The sequence below is a fragment of the Canis lupus genome, chromosome 23 (assembly GCF_003254725.2).
Source record: "Canis lupus dingo isolate Sandy chromosome 23, ASM325472v2, whole genome shotgun sequence".
Taxonomy (NCBI): domain Eukaryota; kingdom Metazoa; phylum Chordata; class Mammalia; order Carnivora; family Canidae; genus Canis; species Canis lupus.
The window spans coordinates 37,599,548-37,611,836 of record NC_064265.1 but is presented as its reverse complement, the minus strand read 5'-3'; the positions used below and the strand labels follow the sequence as shown (position 1 = coordinate 37,611,836).

Here is a 12,289-nt window from a genome sequence, read left to right as displayed (position 1 = left end):
CTAGTGAGAGCTCTATTTCCTATGTGGGCCAGCACTCAAAGGTCAAATGTAAACTTTCATGGAACCAGAAGGTCCCCTGGAGAGGCTCCTCATCTTCTCCTTCACTTTCTGGCCTCTCCTGAAACCACCAGAACAGGTGGCATCACACATTCTGTTGGACATCGGATTATTTTGCTTAAGGTGTACTCAAATGTTCAACTGTGGATGCCAGGTCCTGACAGGACCTTCTTAATAAAGTTGATTTTTTAAAAAGACTTGTTTGAAATAGCTTCTTTCCATCAACAAGGAACATGTGTGATTTCCTGTGTAAAGACCAGACATTTATACACCAGAACAGAAACTCTGTTAGCTTGATTGCGGGACTTAAGGAAGCAAAGTGTAATTAGTGTTGGATGATTCACACCTTGGACCTTGGAACCTGTCCACAAAGGTTTCCACTATTTGGCTATCACTCCAGGATAAAATCTCCAAGTAAAACAATCTCAGGATTATAATCAGTAACTTCCTGATTTGGAACTAATAAAGCTGTCTTGAAGATTACATCTTGTCTTTTGAACTTGGCCCTTGCATTCCTTAATGCCATAGTATTCCTATGGACCATGGCTATGTTATAAACAATAATGCCTTATTTGGGGAAGGGAATTTGGCACTTGGGTGGCATCGGTACTGTAGCAAAGGTCTGATTGATCCCGAGCTTGTGCACTGACCGTTTTATAGTTGGAATTTGGTCCTAGTATATGTCTAAGTCATGTACTGGCCCTCCCAGTCCTAAATCTTTGAGAATTAAGACAATCCTAGGAACTATGGTATGGAGTTTGGGCTAGGAAACAGAGTAGGCCCCAGTGACAGAACATGCCTGAGTCCTTGCTGAGTCTTTCAGAAACTTTTGGGGCCTTGAGGTGACACAACAGGCAGGACTGGCTGAGTGGGGCTCAGGGAAGCTATCTATCTGCAGATGACTATTCTGATGACCTTTCAGTGACCTCCAGTGACAAGCCATCTTCTGGCTCTTTATGGGTCTGACAGGCTTGTGATGGGGCCTACATCGCTCACTTGAGTATTAATCACCCTCCAGGTCCAGGATCCCAATTCCCACAGACCCCTGGTACAGAGCCATGGGGCTCAGACATGGGCCACGCTAGATCTGGAAGACATAGAGTAGCTGGAGGCAGAAACAGGCCTGGGTCCCCTCTGTTCTGTGGTCTCCATTGCAGAGAAGAGGCATCTAGGAGTTTCTTTCTGCCCTCTGATTTTCTTCACTGAACAAAGTAAGACTAGGTAATCTGATTTTCTGTTCATTCTAAAGCAGTGGTTCTCAAAGTGGGACCCTGGGCTAACAGTATCAACATCACTTGGGAACCTGATAGAAATGCCAACTTTCCAGCCTTACCCCAACCTACAGATCCAGCAGTGTGGGGCAGGGCCCAGCAATCTGCATTTTAACAAGCCTTCTGGGTGTTTCTGATGCTGCTCAAGTTTGAGAACCACTGATCTAATGAATCTTCATGTTCAGTGCTGCTTTGAGGCAGACTGGCTTGGACAAACAGATGTCTAAATTCTGCAGGCATAGAATGGAGTACTTTTCCTCTTCTATCCACTTACAATGGGCTGCTAAATGTAAAATTGTCAGGTTCTTGTAATTATACATTTGAGGAAGAATAATAAAGGGTGTCAGGCTTCTGAATGGGGGTTTTGACTCATACAGTATGATGAGTTTAACTTTCCGAGCATCAGGCCAAAGCCTCCCATCCACAAAGGGGCAAGCATAAAAATAGTTTGGCTGTTTCCAATTGGGACCAAATGGAAACCATCTGGACTCCACCCTCAAGAGGTTGATATAAATCCACTCAATCTGACCCTTTATTGTGAAACAAATAGAATTCTTCTACCAAAGTCCAAACTCACCTCCAACCAAACACCTTTTGACTGTGAAAGTAATTATCCAGTGTGGGAAGCTATTTTTTTTATTTGCTTTGTGAATTCTGGAAAGCATAAAAATGGTCTGCTCTGACAATAAGCTATAAAATAAATCTGGATCAGGGACAGGCTTTCCTACTGATTTGAGGCACAGGATCCTGGGGAGACAAAAGACTTTAATGGCTCCCATTGTCTATTGGATTAAGTCCCAACTCTTGGCCTGACCTGCAAAATCTTCCTTAATGTGACCTACCCTTTTTGCCAGGTTCACTCTCCCACATCCTCTTGTTTCAACTAAACTTTGTAGGTTCATGGGCTTGCATAATTAAGCCCTCTGTCCCTTCTTAAATCCTTCCACCTGTAAGTCCTTTCTTTCCACATGTCAACTTCTAGGTTGTTCACATAAGCCTCTCCCCACTTCCTTTCCCAGGAAGGATGCCTTTCTCTGAACCCAGTGTCCATGTTTGGCGCTTGGCAAATGCTGCCTTGTGTGGCTATTTTCCTAGGTGTGCATCCTGTTTATAAACTACATTCTGAGCACTCTTGTTATTAGTTGAATTGTGTCCCCTCCCAAAATTCCTGTGTTGAAGCCCTAACTCCCAGTTCCTCAGAATATGACCTTATTTGGAAGTAAGGTCAAGGCACATGTAATTAGTTAAGATGAGGTCATGTTGGACTAGACTTGGCCCCTAATCCAGTATGACTGGTGTCCTTATAAAAAGGGGAAAATTGGACACAGACGCATACAGAATGCCTGGGGAACACGAAGGCGAAGGTCAGAGTGATGCATCTGTTAGCCAAGAAAACACCAGATTGCCAGCAAACCACTGTCCCTCAGAGCCTCCAAAAGGGATCAACCCTGCCAACATCTAGATCTTGACTTCCAGAGCCCAGGACTGTGGGACAATATATTTCTATTGTGTAAGGTCAGAAGAGGCAAGTCTGATATTTCTGTGCCAGGTTTTAACAGCTGAAAGGTATTATTATGACCTGGGCCTCAACATAGCTATTATTCAAAAGCTGAAGGGACAGTTGTATTGTTTTCTTTTTGACTTTTCCCTCAAACTATCTACCTTCTATGGGGGTTTAACATCTCCAGGGCCTACATGGGGGTGGAGGCTTGGAAGTCTAGGATGGGGAATGGCACATGGGTGGAGTCATTCACGACCCTATTCAGACTCTGCAGTCATTGCCTATTGGAGTTACGCAGGCATTCTGTGTTTTTACATATATTAGAAGAGTTAGCTTGTTAAACATAAAGACTTAGAGTGCTATGCAACTTTTTAAACCTGCTTTGCCATTAATTAACTTAAAAAAATTTTTTTAAGCAGGGAGGTTCAACAAATAGAATTAGTCAGTTTCTCTCCAGCCTTGAGAAACCTTGAAGTTCCCAGAGAGATTTTGGCCTTTCCTGAAATATCAAGGTGGGTTTTTTTTTTTAAGGTTTTATTTATTTATTCATGAGAGATACAGAGAGAGAGGCAGAGACATAGGCAGAGGGAGAAGCAGGCTCTCTATGGGGAGCCTCATGCAGGACTCGATTCCAGGACCCTGGGACCACGACCTGAGCCAAAGGCAGACGCTCAACCACTGAGCCACCCAGGTGCCCCTCTGCAATGTCAAGTTAACTGCACAGCATGAGGCACACATTCAGTCTTTATCCTCGTTACCACTTTCTATTAGGTCTAGATGCAGAGTTAGAACTAGAGACCCAGGGATGCCTGGGACCTCATCCCCACAGAAATCCCAACAAACTCCTCCAAAATGATTTTTAGTTGAAAATATCCCCAAATGGTATCTAAAACAAATAATAACCTAGCAGGGTTCTTCATCTTTTTTTTTTCTTTTAATAGATTTTGCAAAATCTACTAGCACTATACAATGGAAAGACTGTATTTATACCAGATGACAGAGACAGGTCTGATCAACTGTCCCACTTTCCATTTCCATTTGGCTTTTTAGGTCAAATGAATTTGTATTTATCTAATTCAGATTTCACAGAGGAGATACAAGAATAATTCAAGGACAGGAAAAAGACCACACCACACAAAAGAGGAAGAAAAAGGCAAAAGGTAAAGAGCTACATCGCAAGGGCCTGTCACCTTCCACACACTAGTTGTACAGAAAAATAAATAAAATGGACTAAAACAAAACAACACAAATTTAGGTTGCCTCCACAAAGAGTGTTCCAAAGACTGTGCTCATGATACATCTAACAATCACCTGGTGCTGTGTATTTATAACTTCAACATGTTAAAGCTGGAGTGGGATTTAGGAAGCCGTGAGTGCAAATTCCTCCATTTGCTGAATAGGGTGCTGAGACACAGGCACCAGGCCAAGCACTGGGCAGAGAACCCAGCTTCCCTAACACTTAGCTGTTAAGTGTGAACCTTTAAGACTTGGATAGCTTCTCGGGGCACCTGGCTGGCTCAGTCAGAGCATGCAGCTATTGATCTCAGGGTCATGAGTTCGAGGCCCATGCTGGGTATAGAGACTACTTGAATAAATAAATATTTTTTTAAAAGACTTAAAGCCACCTGGGTGCTTCAGTCAATAAAGCATCTGCCTTTGGCTTGGATCGCGATCTTGGGGTCCTGGGATAGAGCCCCATGGCTGGTTTCTGCTCAGTGGGAAGTCTGCTTCTCTTTCTCCCTCTGTCCCTGCCCCTGCTTGTGCATGTGTGCACACTCTCTCTCTCAAATAAGTAAATAAAATCCTAAAAAAAAAAAAAAAAGAAAGAAAGACTTGGATATCTTCTCCTTTTATTTAGTCCTGCTCAGAGGTTTTAGAGTTAGTAATTTCTTAAAATTACCTCTAAATGACTCTGTTTCTGATTCTGAGCAATGAGAGCAGGAGAGAAGTCTCCAAGCTGAATTTATCAGGTCCTGCTGGCTGTTCACTGCAGAGATATCCCCAAACCAACCTACACCCCATAATCGATTTTGGCTTGCTGAATGTGCCAAAGACAAATTCCTCTGGTGGATATGGCTAAGCTGTTCTGTGTTTGGTTTATATGAAACCATAAGACACGGAGTCTTCTTTCTCTCCATGTGAGTTTTTCTGGTTGGGGTAATTAGTACAGTAGGAGGAACGCACAGCCCATGAAAGGAGAAAGTGATTTACAGATGAAGCAACAACCAAGTACCTTTTCTTCTCTCCTTCCCTGAAGTAGTCTTCCGTGTTACAGCTCCAGGTGACTTTGTAGTCTGGTTCAAAGTTGAACTTCCCTTCTGTCTGACTGTGTGGAAAAGAAAAAGATAGGATTAAAAAAAAAAAAAAAAAGCCTGTTTAAAGTTGTATAAATAGGTTTTTACACACTTTGCTATTGATTATTTCCTTCATTTTCATACACTTTTGGGCAGAGATATTTCTCATAAGAGGATTATCCGACCCATTGTCAAATCCCATTCGCTTCGGTTCAGTACTGTCCTTTCCATGTTGTTCTCCAGGCTTCAGGAGAGCATGCAACCAAGGAGGCTCCAAGTATCGTCCCAAAGGGCCTCATGTACATGCTCCACATTCCACAGCTGCCCTCTATAAAAGTGGCTCCAAATCTCAGATTTGTAAGAGTGTAGCAGAAAGGAACACACTTGGGGTATATATATATATTTTAAATTAGTATGTTATCATTCTAGAGTCCTTCTAGATTATTCCTTTCCTTTCTCTTGCACTCCACATCCCAAGCATCAGGAAACGGGATAGATGTGACACTTGACCTCCTCTGCCACTGCCCTAGTCTCAGTGGGGTGGACCCCTCTCACCTCCCACCGTCACCTCTCACTGGATGACAACAGCCTTCCAATAGGCCTCCCTGCCCACCACCCCCACCCAGGGCATTTGCTATGCAGCTTAAGGGGGTCCTTGTCAAACCAAAATCCTAAATGAGTCCTAACTGCTCCGTCCTTGCTAACAAAGCCCTCAATGCCTCATCCCTGTTACCACCCAGGTACCCTGATGCTCCTTGTGCACTGGCCTCAGGGCCTTGTTACGGGCTCTCCCCTCTGTCCGGCACACTCTCACCACTTACCTCCAGGCTCATCCCTCCCTTCCCGGCTGTGTACACAAATGCTGTCTTTTCGAGGAGGCCTACATTCAACCATTTATTTAAGATCACACCCCAACCATCTTCCTTCCCCACGCTCCCAAACTCGCTTAACATTTTTTTTAAGTCTATTTATTTATGTATGTTTAAGTATCTCTACACCTCATGTGGGGCTTGAACTCATGAGCCTGAGATCAAGAGCTGTGTGCTCTTCTCACTGAGCCGGCCAGGCACCCCTCGACATTTTCTTTTTGCCATAGTAATTATCACCTTCCAACAAATGGTAGCATTTGTATGTATGTTTATTATGCCCTTTAAAAGTTGTCTACCTTTTGCCACCTCATACATGAACAATGCAGGCACACACCCATGCACACACATGCACAAGCACACCACATTCCCAGCCCCTCCCTCAGAGGCAAGGATCTTTGTTCTCTACCCTAATGTATCCGAAGCACCAGGAAGTGTACTTGGCATATATTAGGAGAGACACAAGTGCACATATACATGCATGCACGCACGTGCGTGCGCACATACACACAACGAAAGAAGGAGCATCAATACTAAGATTGCATTTTACGCATTATAACAATTAAGGACAACTTGTCATTGGCTCATGAGGCATTCGGTCCTCTCTGTCAGCAATGGGGAGCCACTATGCCTGACTCGGGCAGGCAGTGACTGGGAGATCTAGGAGAAGCTCACAGAACAGAAGAGGAAAACCAAATATGTGGGCCTTTAGAACAGTGGCCTCAAAACATTTTTTGCTTTCCTTACATCCTAGAGGAAGATCGAAAAGTATTGATATATACTATGTTGTATGGTTTTAGGTTGGTGTCTAAACTCCGTGTGTAGATTTGGTGTCTGGTGAGAGCCTCTTCCTGATTCACAGCTGGCCGTCTTCTCATTATAACCTCACAGGGCAGAAAGGGTAAGGGGGCTCTCCTTTATGAGGGCACTAATCCTGTTCTGGGAGAGCTCTGCCCTCATGACCTAATCACCTCCAATGGCCCCAACTCCTAAACCATCACCTTGGAGATTAGGACTTCAACATCTGAATGGAGGAGGACATAACATTCATTCTAGAGTACCCTTGTTTCAAGACAAGAGTTGTAAAGGACAAGGACCAGGGTAGTTCCAGGGGTCTGGCAAGATGACCTAAAGCACAGATTATTGAGGGTGGGGTGTCAGGGCTTAGGTCCAACCCCTACCTGTGGCCAGGAGAAGGCTGGTAATATCCTGTAATTATCTTTTTGTCTCCTATGCCTCTTTTTTCATTTATGACTACCCTGCCAGCTAAGAAGTGAAGTCAAAATGGGAAAACCAAATTTGCCTGAGCAGAGGTCTATCAATCCAGCTTTGAAACAGAAGACAATTTTACTCTATACAGGTATGTATGTTACTGTTATGGACTAAATGTTTGTATGCCCCAAATATTCATATGTTGAGCCCCCAGTGTGGCAGTGTGTAGAGATGAGGCCTCTGAGGAAGTAATTAAGGTTAAATGAGGTCATAAGGGTAGGACCCTGATCAGATAGGATTAGTGTTATTAGAGAGACACCAGAGCTGCGGTCTCTCCCTCTGCTTACACACACCTGAAGGCACAGCAAGAGGGTGCCCTCTGCAGGCCCGGAAGAGAGCTCTCACCAGGAACAGAATCAGCGAGCACCTTGATGTGGGACTTCTAGCTTCCTGAATTGCATAAAAATAAATCTGTTTTAGCCACCCAGCCTATGTTATTTTGTTATGGCAGCCAGCGCAGACTAATACAGTTACCCAAAAGAATGCAGAATTGCTAAAATGTACCAGCTGACCTGCCTAAAAATCAAGGTTCAAGTGAATGAATAACAAGAGGACCTTCAAAGAGGTTTTATGTGCTGACTGTTGACCACAGGGCCCAGCCCAGCTGCAGCAGCTTCCACCCTGGCCCGGGGTTGCTGTGAAGAACGCCAGGGCAGGCGCTCTCTGAGGTCAGCTCTGACCCTGGCTTGTTTGGCTCTCTGGGAAAACAAACCTTAAAATCTAATGCTCTTTTGGGCAGAAAGCACTTGAACAACCAGAATAGGATACCTCCGTGTTTCCTTCCCGCGTCCTCCTTGTCACTTCTTTGCCTTTCCAATCCCACACCTCACACCTCTTCTTGCCTGCCATATATACCAATCCCTTGAGACACTGCTTTTATATTTCCAATTCTTTCTTCTTTTTTATGATTTATTTATTAATTTGAGAGAGTGACAGAGCGTGCACACTCACATGTGGGCGCACACACAAGTTGGAGGAGGGGCAGAGGGAGAAGCAGACTCTCCGCTGAGTGAAGAGCCAGACTTGGGGCTCCATCCCATGACCCAGAGATCATGACCTTAGCCGAAGTCAGATGCTTAACCGACTGAGCTACCAGGTGCCCCTCCAATTATTTTTCTTAAAAATCACAGATTCACTTGGTTATTTAGATCCTGAAATTACAATATAGGACTTCATAAATAGGGCCGCGGCTTTTTACAGGATTGGCGGTAAAAACAGGAGAGGGAAAGTCATGTTTGGATAGCAAACACTGTTTTCCAGCTTCTTTTTTGTATATTTATTGGGTTGGTTGAGATATCAAATTCAACAAATAACCTATAAAATTCTGATTCCATGAAAGTTCCTAAATGGAGGATAACTATTGTATTTACAAATCTCTCATAGTTACAAGTTCTTTGCACTCACTTCCACAAAGTAGCCTTGACTCCAGCTTTTTTTTTTTTAATAGTACAAGTCAGTGAATACTTTGTCTTCAGATAAAATTAACATATAACATTATATTAGTTTCAGGTGTGCAACATAATGACCTGATATGTCCACCACGGTAAATTAGTTAACATCCATCACAGCACAGTCACAAATTCTGTTTCTTGTGATGAGAACTTTTAAGATCTACTCTCTCGGCAACTTGTTCCTTTTCAGATTTTATTTTTTAAGTAATCTCTCCACCCCACATGGAGCTCGAACTTACAATCCCTGAGGTCAAGCACGGCATGCTCCAACTGAGCCAGCCAGGTGCCCCTCAGCAACTTTCAAATATACAATATATTTAACTGGGGTCCCTATGCTGCACGTCAGCCTTGAGCTCCTTATCTTCACTTTTTCCACTAAGTAGAGTGACTGTGTTCACTAACATGCCTGAAGTTTACTCTCCTGGGAAAAGGCTGTTGTTTTAATAATGGCAATGGTAATGACAATAATTAATGTCCCTCAATAACTTAAGATGTGCCAGGCATTATGCTAACTGCTTTATATTATACCACTTACTCCTCAATGAACACTATTAGGTGGTTATGTTTATTTTGTAGCTGAGGAAGCTAAAGTTAGATCAATTTGTTAATCTGCCCAAACAAATGTACAGCTGGGGTAGGATCTGAACCCAGGCCTGATTCTAAGTCTGTGCTACTAGCCACTTGCTATCATTTCTGATAACGATGATTAAAAGTAGTCAGCTTTAAAATGTGTCATCAAGGTGTGTATTAGGGGATCTATTAAAACAAATAATAAACCTTTTAAAAGGGAGTAAGCAGGGACGACTAGATGGCTCAGTGGTTGAGCGCCTGCCTTTGGCTCAGGTCATGATCCCGGGGTCCTGGGATTGAGTCCACATCAGGCTCCCCACTAGGAGCCTGATTCTCCCTCTGCCTATGTCTCTATCTCTCATGAATAAATAAATAAAATCTTTAAAAACAAAACAAAAAGGGAGTAAGCAGCTCTTGTTCTTGTCTGTCTTGTATCTATCCTCCTCATCTGTTTACTTCTTTGAGGGGACTGCCACTCCCCTGCCCAGCAAATCATGTGATCCTGGTTTGGCTGCCATCAGAACCCTCCACCCCTCTCCCAGGGGGGTGTGGGATCAGTCCTGGCCAATAACAGTTTAGCATATCTCGGCTGCAGGGACTGGTCCAAGAGGTATGTATGTGACCCAAGGAGGACCAGTGAGAGCCCTCGTGTGGGATCTGACTCACAGTCACTGGGAGTAACATAATCACTGGTTCTGAGGATTAGGGCACACATTGTTGGGGGTCCATTATTCTGCTCTCATTCATACTCAGGAAGAAGAATTTCCCCTGACCATGGGGAAGCTCACTTTTAATCGCAACAGTCTCCTTCTTTTAGGTAGTCCCAAAGAGCATAGGGCCAGTTCCCCAGCACTTACCCTGCAGCTGCTGAGGGGGACTCTTGGGGACTGGTGGGGATGTGGCCGGCTGGTCTCTCCCCTGCATCTCTGCATACTCTGCTATGGGTCTGAGGAGAGCCACAGCTCCAGAGCACTGTAAGTAATTGCCGTCAAGGTGCAGCTCACTGGGGAAGGGTGACATACACAGTTCATTTGATGTTATTTTCACTTCTGCAAATTTGGGTTTGAGGTCTTCACCTTATAAAATAATAGACCTAGTTATAAAATAATAAATAAATAATCATAATAGATAACAGGCCACATTGTAATAAAAAAAAATAGACCTAGTGACCAGGTCACTGGGCCAAAAACACGCATTTAGCATGATATCCTTGATTCCCAAAAGTAACTAGAGAATCTTTCTCTTGTAATTAAGAAAAGGAAAACAAAAATAACCAGAGGGTAGAAAAAGATGACTAAAAGCACAGTGAAAAGTCAGGGGAATTCATGGGTGAGTGGATTCTGTAAATAAGCTGGTTATAAAACTCAAAACAGAACAGAGCCAGAGGCAGGAAGGGAGCAGGGGATGCATCTCACCAAATGGAGCTCTGGCTTATGATGGCACCGAGCCGTGGCCCGCTCTGTGGCCCCAGACCACAGTAGCGCAGACTGAGGACTTGAAGCCTTTGATTGTGCTCCAGGCCTGAGAAAATACTCTCAATTTCTTCGTTTCCAAACCTAGGAGGAAATGATGGGAACCAATTAGTGACTTTTAAAACCTATGTCACCTGTTGGGTTGTTCATTTTAAGGTACTCCCTAGGACAGATCAGGTTTTACCAATCCTTACTTTGGGTATCCACGGCCAGGGCTGGCTATGGGGGTGGGTTGGGAAACTGAGGGGCTAGCCTGGGTTTGGAGGAAGGGGGACCCAGAATCTGTCTCCTGGGCAAAGGGAGCAGAGCATGGTTTGAAGTGCCCACTCAAGGAAGCAGATAGAGAGCGAGCTCTGGATCCTGAAGACAGGAGAGATTGCCCAGCTGGCAGGGATGAAGGGGTCTGGGAGGGCCCCAGCAGTAGGAGGCTGTGTAAGGAGGGAGCCTTATATCCAGAGCAGGTTCTGGGAAAGTTCAATCTCTTGGCCCTCCTTCCTGGCCCTGTGCCGTTCTTCATCTCGTATCACCTAGTCCTTAGAGTTTGCAAAGAGAAGTCACAGGCATCGTGCCAGCTCAGCACAGCCCTCTGGGTATAGGTTTTAGGTCAGGATACCGAGTATCGGTGAGGTCAAGGGACGTCTTCAGGGAATTTGGAATGTCAAGGTCTGAACTTTCAAATAAAGTATGTCGAATTAGCAGAAATAACTTCTTAAATTGACTAATTCGTCCAACAAGTAATTACTGAAGGCAGCTACTGTGGTGGGTGTGGGGATGCAGCTGCAGTCGAGAAAGGGCATCCTGCCTGATGGATTTCACAGCCTCACAGAGGAAACGGAGGGAAGTCCCCAGAGGTGGGTAACCTGAGGTGTCAGTGGTGATCCCCAGCCACCCAACCCCGACGACTCTAGGTACCTTGACAACAGTAGGATTTCAACTGATAATGAAAATAAGCTGGGGCACCTGGATGGCTCAGTCAGTTAAGCATCCAACTCTTGACTTTGGCTCAGCTCTTGATCCCAGGGTTGTGAGATCCAGCTCTGCGTTGGGCTCCGTGCTCAGCGCAGAGCCTGCTTGAGATTCTTTCTCTCCCTCTGACGCCACCCCCCACTAAATAGATAAATAAAATATTTTAAAAATAAAATAAGCTGTTTCCTAATGATGGGGATCCTTTTTTCTTCCTTCTGTCTTCCTGCCAGCGTAGGTCTCTGGATCCAGCACAGGAGCTGGAGTCTAGAAGGGTCTCACCAGGGGGGCTGGTTCTGCCCAGTGCAGTGTGGGAAGCTGGGAGACTCCTAGGCCAATCCTCAGTCACTGCAGGATGTCCTGAGAACACTGGCCTTCTGCTGTCCTGGGTTAGGAGACCCTGACTGAGGCTCCTCCAAGCATCTCAGAAACATGGAGAATCTCCAGGGATAATCCCTCTCCTAGCTTTTGCTGATAGACTTGTCCACTGTCCACTGCCCACTTGTCCACTTGTCCACTGTCCACCAGGGCCCTAATAGGATCCTAGCTCCTGTGTCACTGTGGTACCACTT

General features: G+C 44.7%; 1 protein-coding gene across 1 annotated transcript in view; it reads right to left on the bottom strand.

Moving 5' to 3' along the window:
* Positions 1-12,289, bottom strand: part of LOC112661114 (uncharacterized) — a 46,740-nt gene that overhangs the window by 22,011 nt on the left and 12,440 nt on the right. The window contains exons 5-7 of the mRNA XM_035704947.2: positions 10,698-10,838; positions 10,140-10,285; positions 5,063-5,155 (exon numbers count right to left, since the gene is read on the bottom strand). Coding sequence (XP_035560840.1) covers positions 5,063-5,155; positions 10,140-10,285; positions 10,698-10,838 — 380 coding nt within the window. The remainder of the gene's footprint in view (positions 1-5,062; positions 5,156-10,139; positions 10,286-10,697; positions 10,839-12,289) is intronic.